The sequence below is a fragment of the Psittacula echo genome (genome assembly GCF_963264785.1).
Source record: "Psittacula echo genome assembly, chromosome: 3".
NCBI lineage: Eukaryota > Metazoa > Chordata > Aves > Psittaciformes > Psittacidae > Psittacula > Psittacula echo.
The window spans coordinates 67,228,352-67,246,126 of NC_137736.1; the positions used below are offsets into that span (position 1 = coordinate 67,228,352).

Below are 17,775 nucleotides of genomic sequence, written 5' to 3' on the forward strand. Positions count from 1 at the left end.
CTAATGCTCTTATACAACTAGATTTTTGGCCATGAAATTGCTCTGTGTTGGGGTATGCATATTCAGGTGCACGTGGGGATTACTGCAAAAACAGTCCACAGAGAAATGTTTTATCTGGAAAACTAATTCATACTTATCCAGACAGCTTTATTGCCTTCAAGGACTCCCTCTTCAATTACTATTGACCATGTTTGTAAAAAGGTTATATACTAGGCTGTACAAATATTTCAGAAGATACTAATTAAATTTTAAAGATTAAGTGTGAAATAAGGGCACTTTGAGCTGCCTATTGTTACAAGAAGAATAGTAACAGCCCAAGCAAAGTTCATAGCATTTTGTCATTGATCACCCGAAGGCCAGAATTTCATGCAGTGCTGCGATTAAGGGGTAGGATTGATCTATCCTAACAGTCTAAAACTAAGACTGATAAACTACTACTTGTCAACTTAAGTTCTTATTAGTCAGCAGAAAGAAACAGTCCTGGCAGTCGGTTCTCCTCATTTAGCTAGGTTTAGGAAGAGCTGAAACAATACATGTGTTTCCTGTTTCTCTCTACTGACCAAAACAAAAGGTTTGGATTTTTAGCTCAGGCTTAACTAAATAAAGTTAGTGGAGGTATATCTCATCTTCATCATGTTCACTTTTTTTCTTTGGAAACTTCCCACATTCACAGAATCATTATTTAATGAGGAACAGTGCCTCTCCTATCTACTGGAAAACAGGTAACACTGATAACTAATTCAGACTCATCTGATGTTCCATAGAAGTTCCTCTGATGTAGACACTTTGCCAAGGAACAACCACACAAAAAGAGAGACAAACCAAGAAAAAAGGAAGCATTTTCTGATAGATCTGCATTAATAATTGCAAGCAGACTACATCTTGGATGCTACATGTTAAACACTACATCAGTCAAAGGTTTTGGAGCATTTAGACTCCAAATATCTGCATTTTGCAAGGCAATCAAGTTTTTAGAAGCTAGTACCTGTCTTGCCATTAGAAAAGTCCAAACCCAGAGTTCATGAGCTGTGAAGACATTGCCAGGCACCAAGGCAGCAAAATTATAAAATATATCAGTGTAATACACTGGATGTGCTATGGACTAACAGCATAGGATGTGACACTGCGTATCACTAAGAGCCCAACTTCTCTTCTAAGTGTTCATTAACAGGATATAACTTAACACAGTTTATGTTAAAACAGACTTCTTATATGGAGACAATGTTGAAATTACATATTTTTATGTTACTGTTCACTATTTCTGCTTAATATATTTTCCTCAGTGTTATGATAAGCCACATACAATGTTAAGGCAACCTATTATAGTCAAAAGCAACGTCAGAAATCTCACTTCAGAACCCTTATCTGAGTTTGGAACTGGCAAATAACACTGTTAACATATTAAACATACTTTATAACAGAAATCTAGCCAAAGTATTTTCTCAATACAAAACAAAACCTATATTAATATTTTTGAGTAAGTGATAAAGTTTTATATGCATTTTCTTTCACAGGATTTGCAGAGATTTATTTACTTAACAGTCTATCACTGGAAAAAAATAGACTCTGAGGCTAGGCATAACTCACATGTGCAATGAAACAAAAGGTGAAACCTGGTACTCACACTAATAAATGAATTGTTTTAAAAGCTTTCGCACTACCGCAGTTCTGCTTTGAATTCACTTTCTAACATCTTCACATGAATGGGCAGAAGCAGATCTGACACTGACCACTGTCACTTCCCTCTGTTAATTGTTCCAATCTAAACACACTGAATATTTTTGTGACTTCAAATCATCTTCCTCCCTTTATCTCCACACTAATACAGTTTCACTGGCTTCAGTGCCAACTTACATCAAATCAATATCCACCCTTTTCATTTTTATGTCATGTTCAATAAAAACATTCCAGAAACTGAAGAGCTGACTTACCATTTTCTTCCAAGTACATCAGAAGGATGCTGCTAGATTCAGTCCCTTCTATGGCATAATCAAGGGCAATGTTTCCATTAACATCTTGCAGAAGCACATTTGCTCCAGCCTACAAACAAGAATTAAACCATTTTAGGATTTTGAAGTGAAATCTCAAAACACTACTGGGGTTCTTGTGCTTTCCCATTCAAAAACATTTCAAAGCTGAGATTCTTAGACAGCAGGCTGATTATAATCTGAAACAAAACAAAATAAACCAAAACACACACAAAAAAGGCAAAGAAAAAATAAAGGACTCTTTAATGTCAAAAAGCTGGCATTGCTTGGGACAGTTGACACTGTTTCCACCCTAGCTGTTCAGACTGCATTTACCGCACAGATGTCTGAGCTGCTCACCATTGAGTTTTGGAACAACCACCGCTTGCAGCACAGCATTTTAAAGTAAAGTAAGCTGTCACTGATTACAGCTTGCCTTAAAACACTACACAGTAAACAGCAGTGGTTCAAAAGCTGACTGACAAGCAGCACAGACACCCATGCAGCACGGATGTGTAGACAGCTGGTAACGGTAACCTTGTCAGCTGGCCCAACCTCTTATGGCCTCATCCATCAATTCAACCGCAAAGAGAACCATCCCTTGCTAAATAAGATTGTCATTTGTCACCAACTGGAGACAATGAAAGTGAGCTTGATGATTTTAACTGTAGTCCCTTAAGGAGCCAGGCTGACATTTCTATAAGTTTCATTCAAAATTCAATATAAAGGACAGACAACTGAAAGGAGCCATCAGGAGTGGGGAGACAGAATCATGAGAAGCTTGAAAATAAACCACCAGCATGATAAGAAAACTTGTATTTTCTATATTAAATATTGTTAATGCAAGAATTTGCACTGTGAAAGGCAATTTTTATTTTATTTTTTTTATAAGAAAGCTTTCATCCTTGAAATTATAAATGTCTGGTAGTCATAAAAGTTTACATTACAGTGAAATGCCATGTATCTTATTTAAGAGGCCATAACTTTAATTTATTTCAAGTGGTCTCTCTACGGTTTTTAACTGCAAGGAATTATGAAATAGGAGTGACCTCTGGTACATTTAATTACTTTTCTTAACAGCTTGTATGATAAAAGGTTTAGCTAATAAAAATGAGGAGTACCAAGGACAGCCTTTCTTAAAAACACTGCATCAGAGGTCAACTGTAAATAAGGAATTATTAATAGAAGGTATGACTGCTTCTTTCAGGACCTTACTCGTTAATTACTGTATCAAAGAAAAAGTCGTAATGGGCTCAGCTCCTGGCTCAGAGTGAAATGTGACGTGAAAAACTAGTAATTCATGTAGGCTTAATGCCATCAAACTTAAGATGTTGAAGCTGGACTGCTACTCTGAGGTGATCTCCTAGGTTCCCATCACAATGATGAGGGGACAGACAGACATCAAAGAATGTAGAATCAAGGAAGTAACACATTTTCATATGTAGCTGACTTGCATGCAATAAAAAAGCACAAAGCCTTGAAGGTACCTGTCCTTCCCTGCATGTAAATTGTCTCCAAGCAATGCCAGAAGAAGGTCATAGTAATAATAAGATGACAAACCTACATACATTTTCTTCCTTGTTAAGAAACCAAAAGACCTTTGACATATTGAATTCAGGAAAAGTAGGGTAATTAACTTGGCCGTGATCACACTCTCCATTCCCTTCTAAGTTGTAATGTCACTGGAAGAAGGATATAACTTCGAATTACTAATCTCTAAGTCATTTTTATTGGGTAGTTCTACATTAATTGATTTTTTAAGAAATGTTCACGATGCTCCCAAACAGAAGGTCAAGGTTGGTGAAAGCTGTGGCAGCAGAGAATACTCTTAGAATTCAGATAGAGAAACAATTCTGGACAACGGTGCATGCTTGAAAGTATATTCTTGCGTTAAAATAAATATTTTGGTTTTAATAATACTCATTTTTAATAGAGTGTATCATCCCTGCCTCCCAGGTTTATATCATCTGTGAACTTACCCAGGGTGTGCTCTATCTCACTGTCCAAGTCCATTAATGAAGACCTTGAACACGACTGGACCCACTATTAACCCATGAGGTAAACCACTAGTGAATCACCTCCAGCTAGACTTTGTGCTGCTGATCAGAAACTTCTGGGCTGATCCACTCAGCCAGTTTTCAATCCATCTCACCGCCTACTTACCTAACGCATGCTTTGTCTCTGAGGATGCCATGGAAAGCAGTGTCAAAAGCGTTACTAAAATAGATGTAAATTACATCCACAGCTCACCCCTCATCCACTAAGCTAGCCACCTCATTGGAGAAGGCTGTTTGACCCATCTGGCTTCAGCAAACCTAGTTTTAAGAATTTTACCAAATGTTTTGAGAATAGCCACAAACACTGTGATTTGTAAAGTCTGTCAGTGGTTATTAAACAAGTTTTGAGTTGGGGAATTTTACTTAATTTATTGGCCAACTAACGAACTTTTAATTACAGGTTCTTCTACCAAGAAATAGAAACAGACAAACAAAACATTTAGAGAATTACACTTGGACTCCTCTCCAGACCCTGCTCCTCCCATTCCCATCTCCAATCCCACTGTCGCCAGCATGCTATGCCTGCAGCGGGCAAAATGGGAGATTGGGGTCAGCACATCCAGGTTCCTTTTCTTTGGCAGCAACTTGTTTCTTCCTCCACTGTTCTGGCATGGGCTCTTTCACTGACTACAGTCTTTCCAGAGTCATAACTACCCCCAAACCCTCTGCTCAGTTTCTGTTTCAGCTGTTCTTTCACGCCAGCCCTGCCTGCAGCCACCTGCTGCCAGCATTATGCAGGTTATGCCCAGTACCAAACTCCAGTGTGCTTTAGAAAGCAAGTCATTCTAGGTATAGAAAAGTACAAAATTCCACTGCATTTCTCTTCCTTAGTCTATTACACAAGACATTTGCCTGTGATACATGGGAAGTTACTTGTTAATAAATGTGACACACACTTTTCAGTTGCTCAGGATTTCTTTTATTCCCAGGCATCTCTCAGCTAGTTACAGCCAGTCACAGAAGCTGATTTGAAATCTTCTTTTCTAATTATAATGCAAACTCCCCATTTAGCTTCTTGTATAATTAAAGACAAGACAGCAATCCCACAGGTGGCAGAAGACATGGCAGGAGCTCACACAGGTAACTGGTAGAGGTCATAACAGAATAAATGAAAGAAAGGTAAACTGAGCAGCAGAAAAACAGCAGGTTCAACCAAGAGTACAGACAGAGCATGACAAAGATGTGGAATGTGTCACAGGTAACAAATGTCACAAATATTATAGCACTAGTTCAAATTCAGATGGTCAAAACTGTGCTAAAGAAATTAAGTGCTACTGCCTTGTACACCAGAAAACAAGAAGCCCACATATAAATAGAAATGCAGATGGAATTCAAATTATCTGACTATAGTCCTACTTTGTTCTTAGGTTTCTGTTCATAGTTCTTGAAGAAGATATGAGGAATACTGTCCCCAGGCTGCTGATATTAGAGTTTCCAAATTTAATGCATATCTTGTTTATATTCAAAATTCTGTATTTGTTCCATTGCAATTCAAATGTTTTATCCACCTGCTTGAATTCTGCATGCAGTGCTCAGTGTACACGAAAAGTTACTGGCTTACCTATTCTCAACACACCCTCATTCTCAAGACATTTCTTAATAAAAAGATAAATATACTGCAAAAGTTTATCCAATATATCCCATAAATACAAAAAATATTTTTGAGAAAAATATGTCTGCAATGATAAATTGCTTCCATTTTAGAAAGACTGCAGAAAGAACATCTTTAAATATATTATTAAAAATGTTCCCAGAGCTTAATACACAGAATGCAAAATGTGCCTCTGTGCTATGCAGAACAACATCCATACATAGAGAAAGCATATGAGAGTGAACTCTGGTGATCAATAATAAGTGAGTGGACAGTGCCAGATTTGCACACTGTCCCCATATAACCAGAAATCAGAGCCTGCTTCCAAACAGAAAATACCTTTGGCTAGTTAAAGGAAGTAAGATTTCCCTTCTGATTCCAGAAATGATGATTCAAAATACTTCAATTTGTCTTAGGATCACTTTACTGTACATTTTTTAATCCTGTTCTAATTTCTGCCTACCTATTTGTAGAATCTCTAACACTTTTTCATTTTAGACAAACTGAGTAGAACTTTTTCATTTTAGACAAATTAATTCCACATATATGCAAAACTGGTCATGCTACAGGTTAGGTACTGAGCTCATGAGCAACATAACGTCAGGTAGGTTATATGTGAACAATTTCAAAGTTCAATCTAGTGCGTACCCCCATTTGTTGCCAAAATGAAATAGTTTGAGGTGACTTCCCATTCAGTGGAAGAGGAATGAATAACTTCAGATTCACTGTAGAGTATATGATACAACGTACATGCTCACTATAACTTTTCCCATGATCACACTTTTGTATAGCTAAACTTTTAGCTAATTTGGAATAGTATAGGGAAGAACATCACTTTACATACCAGGATACAGTAGGAGCTGAACATTTTCTTCCCAAATAATGTTCCAGAAGGTGGGGACAGAACCAAATAGCTTTTGAAGTTTGAGTATTACTGGAAATTCCGATTTGTGAGAACTCACAAACAAATCGTAATTTCAACATCTAATCATAGGTGAACTGTGATTAGAGGACTCTAGCTGTTATCATACCAAGTGTCCTCAACATAAAAAGGACATGGAACTGCTGGAACAAGTCCAGAGGAGGGCCACGAGGATGATCAGGGGACTGGAGCACCTCCCGTATGGAAACAGGCTGAGAAAGTTGGGGCTGTTCAGCCTGGAGAAGAGAAGGCTGCGTGGAGACATCAGAGCAGCCTTCCAGGATCTGAAGGGGGCCTACAAGGATGCTGGGGAGGGACTCTTCATCAGGGACTGTAGTGACAGGACAAGGGGTAACGGGTTCAAACTTAAACAGGGGAAGTTTAGATTGGATATAAGGAAGAAATTCTTTACTGAGAGGGTGGTGAGGCACTGGAATGGGTTGCCCAGGGAGATTGTGAATGCTCCATCCTTGGCGGTGTTCAAGGCCAGGTTGGATGAGGCCTTGGGTGACATGGTTTAGTGTGAGGTGTCCCTGCCCATGGCAGGGGGGTTGGAACTAGATGATCTTAAGGTCCTTTCCAACCCTAACTATTCTATGATTCTACAGTGCTCTGTCCCTATATAAGCCACCACTGCGACTTCGCCCAAGTGCAAGAGTATTATAAATGCAGTTACAAGCTCTAAAGACTATGTTTCTGTAGCTATATCCTAGAGGACCCATATCCAAACTCCCACTAGTAGTTGAGTTTAGTCCATATTTATATATTTGGGAAGCCTAATAATACTGTTAATTCATAAGCAAACAATTTATTTTTTATTTTCTCCATAAATTGCTCTTCTTCTAAAGAATTAATTGAAATCTAAAAATCAATCTAACATGCAAAGGGGAAAACCTTTAATTAAATATTTGATTTTTTGAAAAGTCTTAAAACTTTCTTCTTCTATTCAACAGATGTAGCTTTATCAGTGCTATTTACTAACTGGCTTATAATCCTTGGTGCTGTTTCTTATTTCCAGTGCTTCTTATACATCTTATCTCATGATTCCCAAAGGAGAAATATATCTACCTACCATTACTTGAAAAAGAATAAGGACCCAGGAATCTCCATTCTGAAGAATGTGTCCTTCTTTACAAATTTAATATTGTATCTTTCCTTCTGTCCCCCTGAATTCCAAAATATTTTATGTATCAGCACCCTAACTTCATCAGGATAGGTAAAAAACTCATTCTCTCAACACTTCAAGAATATAATTGAAGGCATTTTGGGACTGTGGGTTTAGATCTTCTCCAGCCAACTCCAGCCACTCTTACATTCATGGACAGTGTTCTAATCACTTGGTTGTATGTCCAGAAACATAACACCATCACAACTGTTTGGACTTCAGTGTAAACTGATTCAGGCATTCTTAGGAGACATCTAACTTACTGAGGTATCCCAAAGACTTGGGAAGGATTTGAGCATGTCTCTGCCTAGGTACTACCACTTGCTTAGCTCCCCAGCTAGAATGCTACAGTTTATGCACCCAGGGAACTCTGTGCTCACAAGGCATAGCTGGTTGAACTGCTTTCTGAAGCGGAGGCAGCATCCATACATCTTAGGTGGAAGCCAGGTAGAATCCAGAAATCTGAGTATGATCTATTGCTTAATGAAGGAAATCAGAAACAAAACACAGCACAAGGAACATGTGTGGATAACTTAACCCCTCCCCAACAAACAGTGATAGAAATAACTGTCTTGTCAATGTATCCGTTGCTATGCAAAAAAACCCAAGTTTTCTCCAAGTAACAGGCTTCTGCACAGTTGTTATTGTGGTTTGAGTGCTCCACAGTATGCTAGTCATGTCAATTTGTGCAGTCACCTTTCAAGCCCCCCCCTCCCAAAACCTGACTTTTGGCTATTTCTACTCGTATTTACATTTATGTTAGTGATCATAGAATCATAATCTATTTTTATTCCATTCCACATACTCCATACACACACACATATATATAAAATAAAAAAAAAATTCTACATATGTAAATGTACCAAGATTTACATAGTATTTCTCTCTTCTATGTTAACCACTGTTTCCAAAAGGGAAAGGATAGCATTTTTTTTCAGTAACAGCTTGGACAATTCACTTTTGCTTCATTTTTTAAATATAACCACATGATTTACAACTGTTCCTTTCTATAAGATGATATTAACCATGTAAGTATACCATGACTAAATGTAATTCTTCACCAAACATTTGTGGCATTTCAGTTCCTGCTTTCCTCCCTTTGTTACCTATTTCTTCACATTAGGTTTTGCTCACTGAAGGATGTCCAAGGTTTACACACATACATGTTCATGCTCTTATGTATACCATGGTTACCGTGCAAATGGTACCTCCTTCCAAAAGCCCTTTTATATTATCAATTAAAAAGAAATATAATTCTCTATTTACTTGTGAACAAGCAAACACACAAAATCACATGTGCTCCTGAGCTTCATGGTGCCATGCAATCCTGCTCACTAACCTCAAAGGCTTACACAAATTTTCATTCAACATACCAAATCCCAGAAATCTATCTGGCCCCTCTTTTTGTGGCTCCTCTTGGACTTGCCTCTCATTAATTAATGAAGTGAAAGGGATAAAGTTGTTCTACATAATATTGGGGTTTAAGTCATCAGCACTGGATTTCACTTTTCACAAATTTAGGATGCTAAGCAGAATAGGAACAGTTCTCAAGGCAAGGCTCAAAAAAGTTAAAGACTTCTACACATTAGCAAACCACAGACAATGAAATAAAAGATTAAAAGAGATTGAACAGCTGCTCTAAGTCCAAAAGCATGTTTTCCTTCCAACTCATTTCAACAACAGATTTTCTGTAGGCAGGAAATTGGTTCACAGAAATAACAATTTAGTTGCTAGAAGAGCTGGGGTAAAAAAAAAAACGAATGAGGTTTTTAGTGATTACAATTACAGATCCTCCATTGTCAGTTCCCCTACCTGTTTGCATTGTAATCCAGGTTACTAAGAAGGAAACTGAGGACACAAATGCTGTGTTATCTCTCTCTTTTTTTTTTTTTTTTTTTTGGTACAGAATAATCTAGAAACTATTTTACTAAATCTAGAGATTGTCTCTCAGAATGTTGACTGCAGTCTTGATACTTTCATTTTAACTTTTTCCACACAAATCTTTAAGGAAGCCCCTTCTCCATGATAATGCAGATTCTTAAAAGTATTTGGGATACAGTCAATCTATTTCTATCAACTCCAGAGTAAAGCAAGGATTCCTTTTTCAGAACAAAGGGTCAAAAGAAGCCCATGAAAAGCCAGTTATCCCCTAGGCAGATTCTGGACTAAGAGTCTATCATATACCTTACATATTTCTAAATTTTTACTTTTATTCCTCCTCTCCCTGGGCTTGATTGAGAATGGAAGAGTGATCACAAATGTTTATAAGCCATCTATAAAGATATGTATGTTCCAGTAGAGTCCATGACAAACAGTATAATCACCTCAAAGCTGTTCTAGCTTCTGTTTTGGCTTTAATGACCCTTAATGTAGCCTGCCAAAAGAAAAGAAGAAAAAAAGACAACAAATTCCCTCTAGAGAAGACAGGAGTGGAACTGATAGAAAACCATTCCCCAAACAGGGACACCTGCTATACTGTTAATCCTACCAGCCTCTTGTCTTTTATATATCTCAAAGAAAAAAAAAAAATAAATCGAAATTTCAGCCGTACAAAAGCAGCTTTTAATTTCTTCATCCTTTTCAGGGCAGTTCCCATCACTGAAGCCTGAGGGGATACACCTGAAGTTTGATTAACTGGGAATTTCAGTAAGTCAAGAAAATGACTTAAGCTTCTAAGTACTATGTTTTATACATAATAAACTATAACTTCTCTCAGGCACTTAAGTTACTTGCAGGTAGTTAAGTTCCGAACACAACTACCCCGCTAACCTCCATAATGGATACAAGACCTAGACATATCTTTTCCAAAATAATAGGCTTTTCTCAGTGAATTCTTGTTTATCAAAACATGAACTTTTAGAAGTATTGAAGAAATGAAAATGGCAGTCTCATAATGTAGAAGTTTCCAAATTGAAACACTGTGTCTCTTTCTTTCCAGAGCGCCTCTTTGCAAAACAATCTGAAAACAAACCAAACTCCATACAGCAGTTTAGAAGCAAAATCTGTGGGTCACAAATCAAGATAACTGAAAATTTCTAACTGAACCTATCATGGTTGCAATTTGATACACTAACAAATGTTCCATGCATGCCTTTGTCGTGGTTTAAGCCCAGGCCGTAAATCAGAACCATGCACTCTACTTTCCCCCCACACACACCTTTCTTCCCTCCGCTCCTGGAGGGACAGGGAGGAGAATCGAAAGAATGCAACTCCCACGGGTGGAGATAAGAACAGTTTAATAACTAAGGTATAACACAAATCACTGCTGCTACCACCAGTAATAATAATGATAAACGAAAAAACAAGGAAAAGAATACAACCACTCACCGACTGGTACCTCACCCCCACCCTGCAGTGTTCCAGCCGTTCCGGGAACTCCCAGTTACATCCCCCGGCATGACATGCTGTGGTATGGAATACCTCTTTGGCTAGTTTGGGTCAGGTGTCCTGTCCCTGCTTCCTCCCAGCTTCTCCTCCTCCCTGGCAGAACATGAGACTCACAAAGTCCTTGGTCAGGGTAAACATTCTGACCAGCAACTGAAAACATCAGCTTTATCAGTATTATTCCCAGGCCAAAAGTCAAAACCACAGCACCGCACCAGCTACTAAGAAGGAGAAAAAATGACTGCTACTGCTAAACCAGGACACCTTACGTGGGCTTGTGTAGCTACAGGGAAAATGCAGGGAACAAATCCTTCTGCTCAGCTGATTTCCTCCATAGTAGGGCATAGTATTAAGGAATATGCATGAAAACAAATTCTTTCTTAAAACAAATGGACAAACTTCTCAGTTCCTTTTAAATGGACTTGCAAAGAGCACAGTCTCTGTAAACCGGGTTGGCTCAGTGCAACAGGTACAGGACATGTTCCGTAAACTTGAGGCAATGGTTACCTGCAAATGATTTGAAGCAGGAGTTCCTACCTTTCACAGAGGAAAGATACTGATGATCATCTGCCTGCAATCTTTATCGTATTTCAGGGCTTTAAACTCTGTAGGAGTTGCTACTGTCTATAAATCCATGCCTGTCACATTACCAAAATTGTTTTTTCACAAGAAGCAGGAACTGTCTGCCATCTGGATGAGCTTAACTTTTGATATAAGTAAAGGTTTGAATTCCTTTTGGCGTGTCTGATCCCACATCATAAAAACACAAACACAAAGCGCAATCCCTTATGTCTGTGACAACACAGCCTACAGAACCAAAGCTGAATTCAGAGCCTTGTGAGTGCCCTCCAGGCACATAAAATAAACTGAAGAGGAAAGATCACATATCGTCAAAAAGATATTTTAAAGGAAATCAGGAGGTAGCTCAGTGCTGAAAATTTTATGTCAATACCCTTATATAATTGCTAAAATATATGCATTTGTATTAATATAAATTTATGCTATGCCATTACTGCTTACGTTTTTCCCTTCATAGCTACATGCTACACCAGTCAAGGAACCTTCATACAAACAGAGTTGGAAATTCACTCATCCTTACGTAAGTAAAGTATTTCAGGTGCCATGTAGATACAAGTTCTTTAATTCATAGCACTTCTGGGTTCCATGTTGCAGAAACAGGCACTAAAATCTGAATATGCAACTCATGGTCAAAGAGATTTATGGAAGCATGTCAATGCGCAATAAGAACATTATAGTCTTCCAAAAATCACAGTCTGTGACACTCTGGTCAAGAAAGGATAAAATAAATCCATCAGTATACTAGCTGCTTATAAATAGCATCATAAAGATACACACATGTAAGATCACCAGTGCCTACAGAAATACCCAAACGTATTTGAAAACATACTTCTTGGTTGTTGAATTACTTCACACAAATAATAAAAATAGTACTTTAAAATCATCAAAGCTCCAAAAACATCTTGAGAACCATTTAATTCATGAATAAGGCATTTTTTCCTTAAACTAATAGAAAGTAGGCAATGTCAGTGCATGCAAAAGATTTTCAGTGGAGTCAAAAAAAAAAAAAAATAAAAAAAATAAAGGCTGTCATGGCACATATTACAGATTGCTTGACAGGCATAGTCTGTTTGACTAATGCATCCAGAAGATAAAAGAATTAGCACTGATGACTGAAAACTAAAGACCAACATTTTCCCATCTGTTTGTGCACCATAGGGACTTAAATTCCACCCATCAGCTCGAAGGCATGTAAATGGCAAATAAAATCCCACTCAGTTCCAGTACTGAACACTTCTGATAACACTGCGGGAATATAGCATGCTCTCAGTAATATCTTTTAAAATAAATTACAACAAAACATACAGATAGAAAATGAAAAGTTAAAAACTACTAACCCAGAAGCTATCAAACAAAAAATAATGTACATTTCCCAAGTTATTACTATTTCCATGCCCTAGCACTACAACATTCTTGAAGAGTTGGGAACTTCATAGATTCTATGAATTCTAAATGCATATAGCTGTTAAATTGGATCTTAATTAGTTGGCAAGTCAGCTTTCATGGTGGTTCTTCATATTCTGATTCCTAGCATATATTGTAAAGGTTTCTTGGAATTTTAGATCTTAATTTCTAAGCTAAAGTCTGTTTTCCTTGACCTAGCTTTACCTCGGGATCATTTTTATTTCCCCTCTTCTCCCACCTAAATATATGAAAAGACACAGAATCATCCAGCTAGACTGATTAGAAATTGGAAGGACAGAATTATTTTTGTTATACTCATTTTGTTTCTTTACTTCCACACTTCATTCTGTATTTTTCCAACAACTGAAGATAATCATTCTTAACATAATCAAGATCTGTAGCTCAAATGCATGACCAAATTCTGCCATACAATTTGTTATATTTTCTTCATATGCAATCACTTCCATTTTTAAATGTGAGGAAAGAGGCTATAAGAATATCTTTTCTCTTGCTCTTCTTGGCTAGATATGAGTTGAACGATGGGACACCTGAGGTTAGCCACAATGTAGGGCAAATGAACCAACAGGTCTTTTGATGCGACACTGGTTCCCATCAGCAAGCTTGAACCATGGGCAAAACATGTTCAAGTTCAGTACTAGGGTTCCCACATAGCCATGAGTTTAAACATCAAATTCTCCAGTCTCTGCACATAAGCTTTATTCAAACAGAAATTATAGAAAGCAATCTTACACTGAAAATACACAGTTAGCTTAATTTAAATTAATATTTTAATAGTCCATCTGCCAAAAAATTGCCCTGTATTAATAAAAAATACTATATTACAGAGCAATTAGTGAAGAATTTATATATCTATGATTCTTATCTCCAAAGCCAAGCATGATAAAAAGAAAACAGTATCTGTGTTTCTTTCTGAAGGTACCTCCTGGGTATAAATACCTGTTGCATAGTTTGAGTGAGGGTTTCTCAGAAAAGACACAAAAAGATGAGGCATGAGGGTTATCAGGATTGTGCTAAAAGCATGAAGAAGCCCCTTTTTTATGCTTAGAATGCAAAAAAAAAAAAAAAAAAAGAGAAAAAAGTTTAATTGGGATAATTATATGAACTGGATGGACCAGTTTGTCACAAAAATAAGCTAAGACATACTTTTAACTTTTTTAACCAAACCATTTTCTTTCAAATCAAGAAAAAAAACAGATGAAATCTCACAATATATTTTCTCACTGAAATGAGAAAGTTATAATGAAAGTTGAGGTAGACTAAAGAAGTGACAATAAAGAAATTATAGCAAAACCTATGTGTGTGATATTATAGCACAAAGAGAAGCTCTCTTTGGCTACAACAGCATTCAGTTCTATTTTTAAGATACTGCAGCAAAAATGCAAAAGATCAGAACGAGGTCAACAAAAAGGGTGGTTGAAGTACAGAAGGATGGCTATTTGACTTGATATTGCCAGCTCTCAAATTATTTGGCAAGAAAAGGGAATTAGAAGGGAAACTTCAAAGAGCATTGATGACTAAAGACTACAATTTCCCCATCTGCTTGTGCACATGGGACTTGCATACTTCCAATCAGCAGCACAGATTATGGGGAAAAAAAATTAAATTATTCAAGAACTGAATGCCTCTGATAACAGTATAGGAACACACTTTCTTTTCATTTTTATTTTAATGGTAATCATTAAAAATTATGACAGACACACAGAAAAATTATCAGTCCCTGTCTTATAATACTGCAACAAAAGGTCACTTTAGAGAAATTATTGCCTTTTAATTTTAGAACAAATAGAAGAAAATCCTCCTTCACACAGCAAGGAGTAAGCCTTTAGAATTCCCTGTCAAAAAGTCTTTATCTGACACTACAGTTAGAGTTAAAAGTTACTTTACAACCAGTAATAAAGCTTGTAACTACATACGGACAACCAAATCTCATATTTTAGGAAATAAAAAGATCACTCCCTAGGACTAGTAAGAACTGTAGTTTGTGTACAATATTGGACAGTTAGTAAGACACAGTTTTACTGTAGGCAAAACGCGGATGGGAAACATCCTCTGACTATCAACTATAGTATGCTAAGTACAGGGCACTAATAGGAAAATACGACAACATATTTTACTATAATGTTTCCTACTAAGTTGTGAGGGGGGTGTATATATATATATATATGTAGGTGTATATACATGGGGAGGCAGTCATACACACATATATACACATACACTCTGCAAACAAAACATTTGGAGAAAGTTCTGCCTAGTAGCTTCACACAAAGGGCTTCGGACCCTGACCCACTACTGTTGAAAGCAGGACAAACAAAACAACCACATGGAGCAGCAAAGAAAGGTAGATGATTTTGATGGCTCAGTAAAGATTGGAAGCTGATTTTGAGGAGCTGACAGCTTCCAGGCTCAATGTGAAAAAACATAAATGGTGGAAAATATAACCAGGCGCAAAACTGAAAATGCCATTTAACATGATGGTCTTCTTACTCCCTTTCTGTGGGAAGCTGCTCTTTTCTTACCATCTGTAACACTGTCACATCCATGACTGTATTTGTGCAACCTGGAAAACACAGATGCTGAATGTTTGAATTTTCATTCTCCTATCTATCTTGAGATTATATACACACAAATATATAGAGATATATATAGATATAGACATAAAGATATATAGATACGTAAATTAAATGTGCTTCAAATGGCACATGGAAGTATAGCACTACTTCAGGCATGACATTAGATATTACTATTTTACTAAATCAGAGAAAAATTCAAAACCTACATTAATGTATGTACATTATGTACAGTAAAAATAAAGAATAGCCTGAACTACATGTCTCTGGTATAAAAAGCAAAAGGTTAAACAGTACCTAATAAATGATAGCTCTGTACACTGCATAGTTTCTGCAAAGATAAATGCATTAATTTCATGCAAGGAACTAAAGAGTATAGAACTGCTAATTTAACTCAGTTAATTTGCATTTTTGTTATGAGACAGTCATTGTGTTGATTGACATCAGCATATTCCTAGTGTAGAGGGAAGGGACTGTCTAGCAGCTTAATCTGTACACAGGGTGACACTGTCCTGCTGGTTAGTAATTAAATCTATACACTCTACAAATAAGTCATCTTCTGAAATACTAAATGTATTTAGGAAGTTTAGTATGCCAGTCATCTTAGTACAGAACTGGCTTCTCAGAACACCAGTGTGTAATTAGAGAATTCACCAGACAAGCAGATTACCTTATTATTTTCTTGTGCTTGGGTAATGGATGAAGTGCAGCAGATACCAAAAAATTGCAGCCATAAAAAGTAGTAACTTGCTGTGTGGGACTGAAACAGGTTACTCCCTAAAACAGCTATAAGGGGAAATCCACACCTCATGCTAAATTTTCTCATTTATTATATGAAAAGGAAAATGTACACTTATAAATCCTACCAATGCAAGCATAACTATAGACAACATTTATATATTATTCAAACATATGATTCCAGGTTTATTTACATAAAATGCTCTCAATGAATTAATGCATATATTGGAAAAGCATCAGAATTTTAGACTAACTGAAACATACTCTAAAGGCATAATGTTATGTTAGCCCATCAAGGATTTATCTGTTTATCAGACAGATTTTTTTATTCCTGTTCATATAGTGTAATATTAGCAGTAAATGACATGGTGATAGACACCTGTCATCTTCCTATCACCTTGCTCAGCAACATTTGTCCATAATCATTCCCTTATTGTTCTCTGATCTTCATCCCAAAAGATAAATTTTCCCAACTTCCAATTCTCAGAATTTTAACGAACATCCTTCTTCTCAATAAATGCAATATTAGTAATCTCGAAATATTTATTTTAATTCAACAAATACTCCCCATCTTTAAACATTTTGGGAAAAATAAGTACTGTGTTTTGAAAGGATGCAATATATTATAGTTCAAATGAGAGTCGTTTGAGATAAAGGCAAGTCTGATTTGATTTTTACACAGCTAAAAATGCAACTGCTATTCAGAATTTGTATAAAAAGCTACTTTTTTCCTGTGCTTTCATATTCCAGCTTTTATACACATCTTCCAACATCCTCTTAGCCTTTCACCCTTGCAGACAGCAACCACATTTTTCTCAAGGTCATTATCAAACACAAACCAAACAAAATCTCCTACATTCAACTTTCCATTATTTTTAATTTCATATCTTTAACTGCTACACTTACTATGCACCACAGTCTCATTATCTTACATTGTTGTGAAATGAACTGAATTACCTGCTTTTTCACACATTGTCTACACCAATTATTCTAGATTTGGGAAGTCAGTGTTTTTCTCCAGCTTTCCTATTCTAATTGAAAAGTCTTCATAAACCTGCAAACATAAGCCTTTTACTGACCATCATGTCATCTCATGTATTACCTTCACTAACTCTGCACTGATAAATTTACCTAAACCATCTGCTTTCAGTATGTAAGCCAGCTTTTTCCTGCAGCCGTTTTCTTTTCAGTGACTTTACACATCTATCTCTATAGTGGCATATCAAGATAAGTTGCCCTTGAATTTTTGATAAATTGTATCAGTGCTGCATTTTCCCCTACTAGCTCACTCAGAAATTCAAGAATTCATGAAGATTTATTTGATAGTTCCATTTTCATAGGTTCATGCTCCCAAGCCTTTCTAAATTATGCATTAGAAAA

At 36.7% G+C, this 17,775-nt stretch overlaps 1 protein-coding gene across 1 annotated transcript in view; it reads right to left on the reverse strand.

The window, feature by feature from the left end:
• Positions 1–17,775, reverse strand: part of MYO16 (myosin XVI) — a gene marked incomplete at both ends in the record, with an annotated part of 311,247 nt that overhangs the window by 229,453 nt on the left and 64,019 nt on the right. Inside the window, 1 exon segment of the mRNA XM_080613866.1 lies at positions 1,932–2,040. Within this exon segment, the coding sequence (XP_080469992.1) occupies positions 1,932–2,040 (109 nt within the window).